The 4,271-nt window shown below is 48.7% G+C and overlaps 1 protein-coding gene across 1 annotated transcript; it reads left to right on the plus strand.

Moving 5' to 3' along the window:
- Positions 1–385: 385 nt before the first annotated feature.
- LOC148026349 (putative inactive receptor kinase At2g26730) lies at positions 386–3,658 on the plus strand. The gene has a single exon (XM_087690766.1). The coding sequence runs from the start codon at positions 677–679 to the stop codon at positions 2,849–2,851; it is 2,175 nt and encodes a 724-aa protein (XP_087546892.1). The 5' UTR covers positions 386–676; the 3' UTR covers positions 2,852–3,658.
- Positions 3,659–4,271: the final 613 nt, after the last annotated feature.

A 4,271-nucleotide genomic window follows, 5' to 3' on the forward strand; every position in this document is an offset into this window, starting at 1 on the left:
TCACACGTCCATCACACTCCACAGCACCATACTTGAATACAATAAGAATACTTCATGATTGATCATCTGAAGGATCCTAATGATGCGAAGTGGGTTGAATGGGTTTGATGCCACGCGTTTGCTGTCTATTGGCAATTGACTATATCTTCTTGTTCCTGTTCAGCACGATGCGTCGTTTACATTAGATTTTCTAATTTAAAAAATAATAATGGGTTGAGAGCCGTGAGGGCTATGGATGGGTGGTGGGCCCGGGGCCCGCTCTAAAAGACTTTCTAAAATCATACTGCAGAAATGGCTAAGGTGGAAAGCTAAGGCTTATTTGAAAAACTGTGTTGTTCTCGCGTCTCATTCCGTTGACGCGGTCCAAGCGCGTTATCGGCAGCTTTGTCCCATTCTCACCAAGCTGCTGGCTGCTGCTGCTACTCCCGAGTCCCTATTCATTGTCTTAAATCATCAATCATATCGGCTTCGCCATAGCACTCCTGAGTCCTCACGAGTCACCACTCCATCCCCGTCTCTTCTCGTGTCATATCAGGCTTGATCCAAGCAAGTCGCTCGCTGCACGCCTTCCTGTACTGTACTGGTAACTGGTCGTCTAATTGCTTTCTATCGGACTCTTAATGATTGAGATACACCACGCAGGAGTATACGTACATCGGGAAGTGTGGAGAAGGCTATGGTGAAGGTCCAGGAAGAGTCCCTCACCATTCTTGCCTTGCGTATAGTCCTGCAGGGGCTTGTTGCCCTTGCAGCTGTGTGTGTCGGATGCAGGGGGATGGACATTGACGCCCTGCTAGAGCTCAAGAGAGGGTTTGGTGATCCAGTCGCGCTTGCCAGCTGGGAAAGATGGCGGCCCGGGCCGGCGCCCTGCAATGGCAGTTGGCGGGGGGTGACCTGCCACGACGGGACCTTCTTCGTCTCCAGCCTGAGCCTGCCGAGGACCTTGGCAGGCGGCTATGTCAGCCCGGCAATCGGAGACCTTCGTTATTTGCAGTACCTGGACCTGTCTGCAAACCTGCTTTCCGGAGGCTTCCCCACTCCCATCACCACCCTCGCCAACCTCATCACCCTCGACCTCTCCGATAATCTCCTCTCGGGCTCGCTGCCTCAGGACTGGAGCTCCCTTGTCCGCCTCCGCAGCCTCAACCTCAGACTTAACCAGCTTAATGGCCCCATCCCGGGAGGCATCTCACAGGCAATCAGCCTCCAGAGGCTCAGGCTCGAGAACAACAGCTTGTCTGGGCCCATCCCCCCCCAGATCGCCACATTGCCCCATTTGAGGTACTTTGCTATCGAGTACAATCAGATATCAGGCCCCCTCTGGGAGAAATTAGGGAACATCACCTCCCTTCACTCTATATACGCGGCCGGGAACCGGCTCAACGGTTCGCTCCCCGCGAGTATTGGCAGATTGCCCAGACTGGTGCACCTGGAGCTGGAACATAACAACCTGTCAGGCTCCATCCCCCCCTCATGGGCTGACCTCAACCATTCCCTGGTGACTCTGAACCTGTCCAACAATAACCTCAGTGGCCCCATCCCACTCACCCTCGTGCGATTCAATGATTCTTTTGCCAACAACCTTGGCTTGTGTGGATTTCCACTTAACAGATGCCCCTCCCCTCCCCCTCCTACACCTGCTAGACAACCGCCAACCAGCCGGCCTCCCCCCCTTGGCAGAGTACAGAGTGACAGCAAGAGTGATGCGACCAAGGAGAAGATCCTCGGAGGTGTGGTAGGTGGTGTATTGGGAACCCTTGCAATGCTCTTGCTTCTGCTGGTGTTTTTCCTTGTCAGACGGCCTCACAAGCGGCAGCACGATATTGCCCTTGATGGCATAGGTGCACACGTGCCGAACTGGTTCAGCCCTGACATTCAGGCCACCCGGCGCGAGGGCAAGTTCAAGACGTATGGAACATGGAGCTCCAGTTATGAGGAGATTGTGTATCATGCAGGCCACTTTGATACAGCACACGTGTTGGGCAAGGGCAGGTTTGCCACATTGTATAGGTCCCATCTACCTGATGGTACCCAGCTAGCAGTGAAGGTCTTCAAGTATGCTACGGCGGGTGCTATCTTTGCGAGGGAGATTGAGATGCTGGCATCACTCAAGCATCCGAATCTCCTCCCCATAGAAGGGTATTATTACGATGCTGTTGAGCAGGCCATCATCTATGAGTATATGCCCCGAGGATCACTCTATGATCTGCTTCACCAAAGAGGCCCAAGCCAGCAGGCTGAGTTGCCAGACTGGGAAGCAAGGCAAAGGATAGCCCTTGGAGTGGCCCAAGCTTTGGTATATCTACACAGAGGAGCCACATGCCATGTGAGACACAAGGATGTGAAGTCAAGCAACATCTTGCTGGAAGGTGATGGCCTGATGCCTAAGCTCAGTGATTATGGACTGGTCCAATTGGTGACTAGTAAGCCCTCTGAGGATGCAGGAGTAGTGGATACACCGGGATACACAGATCCACATGCCTTAGCCGCAAAGAAGTATACCGAGAAGTCTGATGTTTACAGCTTTGGGGTGGTATTGATGGAACTGGTGACAGGGAAAAGGCCGGTGTCTTTTATGGAGGATAGGAGATTGGATTTGGTCACATGGGTGACAAGTTTGCAGAGGGCTGGGCGGGGGCGAGAGGTGATGGATCCTGTTGCTTGGAGGACGTGCTCTTTGCCAGAGGATATGGACCTGGCCCTTGCGTTGGCTGTGTTGTGTGTGGCCGAGAATCCGCGCCTGCGACCGGGCATGCCTGAGGTGGCATCGGCTCTTGAAGGCATGGCCTCCAACCCATCCGCTCTGAGAGGCCCAGAGCAGCAGCATGTTTCCCAGAGGCAACTGCAGTGATCTCCATCAAAATGACACATGGGCGCACTCTCTGTTCTAGACACAGCAGCCTTCTTCTTTCCTGGATCCTGTTACTGTACAATCATCCATGGGGTGCTACTACTGCGCGCATGCTCGTGCCCACACCACACACGTTCATGCAATGCCGGAGGAGCCCATTGCTACCATCAGCAGCGGTTGAGTGCTCAAACACACCCATGCCACATACTATTGGATCTCATTCAAAAGAGTGCTAAAACATACTCATGTCACATACTATTGGATCTGATTATTGTGAATATTATTTGTGTACACATCATGGGGTTATTTCTCCCTCCAATGCATTCAAAGAGTGCTCAAGGTGTACTCATATTACATGTCAAGATAGAATGTGGGTATTGTAATATCTTATTTGTTATTTGTTATTTGTATACACATGGGGGTGGTTTTCTGCCTCCACAGTGCTACAAAGAATACTCATGTCACGTAAGTTTCCATTTGAGGACTGTGAACATTATGTGGTATTTTCCTTCATCAGTGCGGCAGCACCTGCAGCACTCTCGCTATTGTCGCCTCTCACTCTTGTCGGAGTGTGCGGCTTTGGGCAGCGGAGGCCTCTGTCGTCAATGATGAGCCTCTCTCACTTGATGATTGCAATCATCTTATCCTTCATTGGGTCATCTCCACGGTGCTTTTGAAAAACAAAGGCATTGCTCGCACCAAAACCTTTCACTCAGAATTTTGGAGGGATCTGTGAATCGAGCCACACGAATTCGTAGTTGCTATGAGTAAAAATCTTGAAAGTTCCAAGGTCTTAAGCTTTCCTTTTTAAACTTTTGGAGTTTTTTTTTGGGCAATTTAATTTATATTAATCTTAGGATCATCATCTCTAAAGTTTGGAGTTTTACATTTTATGTTTTCGATTCATTTTACATTAAACCTTGGATTGTTGCAAACACTACCTCTATTGGCATTTCTTCATTGAGTGGTGTCTACATTGTTTTAGTGACTTAGTAAGAGGGCATTCCTATGCAAAACCGGGATGGAGTAATTGAAAAGAGTGTAAGAAACGGAACCTTTTTATGGTGCATAGAATTTCTAGTGTTGCAAGATTGATTTTTGGTAGAAGATAGAATAACAACATAGCTCTCTATCACCAAACTAATAGTGATATAACTATTAGTTTACTATTGGATGGTCTACTACGCATGAAGTCTACAACATTTGAAGGTTTAAGGGTTTTCAAGTTAAAAACACCTATTTAACAATCTAAGAAAATTGACACAATCTATTTTGAGTTGACATTCTAATTGGATTAACCTTCATGTGACTAGTTAACACTATTTTATCTTGAGGTAGAACTCTATTTAAATTAACGTTCTTGTGACTATGTGAAAGTAACACTGCAAAAATCAACTTTATTATGCCTATTCCAAATCGA

The sequence above is a fragment of the Lygodium microphyllum genome, chromosome 13, assembly GCF_053477565.2.
Source record: "Lygodium microphyllum isolate KBCC chromosome 13, Lygodium_microphyllum_v1.1.10, whole genome shotgun sequence".
NCBI classification, from domain to species: Eukaryota; Viridiplantae; Streptophyta; class Polypodiopsida; order Schizaeales; family Lygodiaceae; genus Lygodium; species Lygodium microphyllum.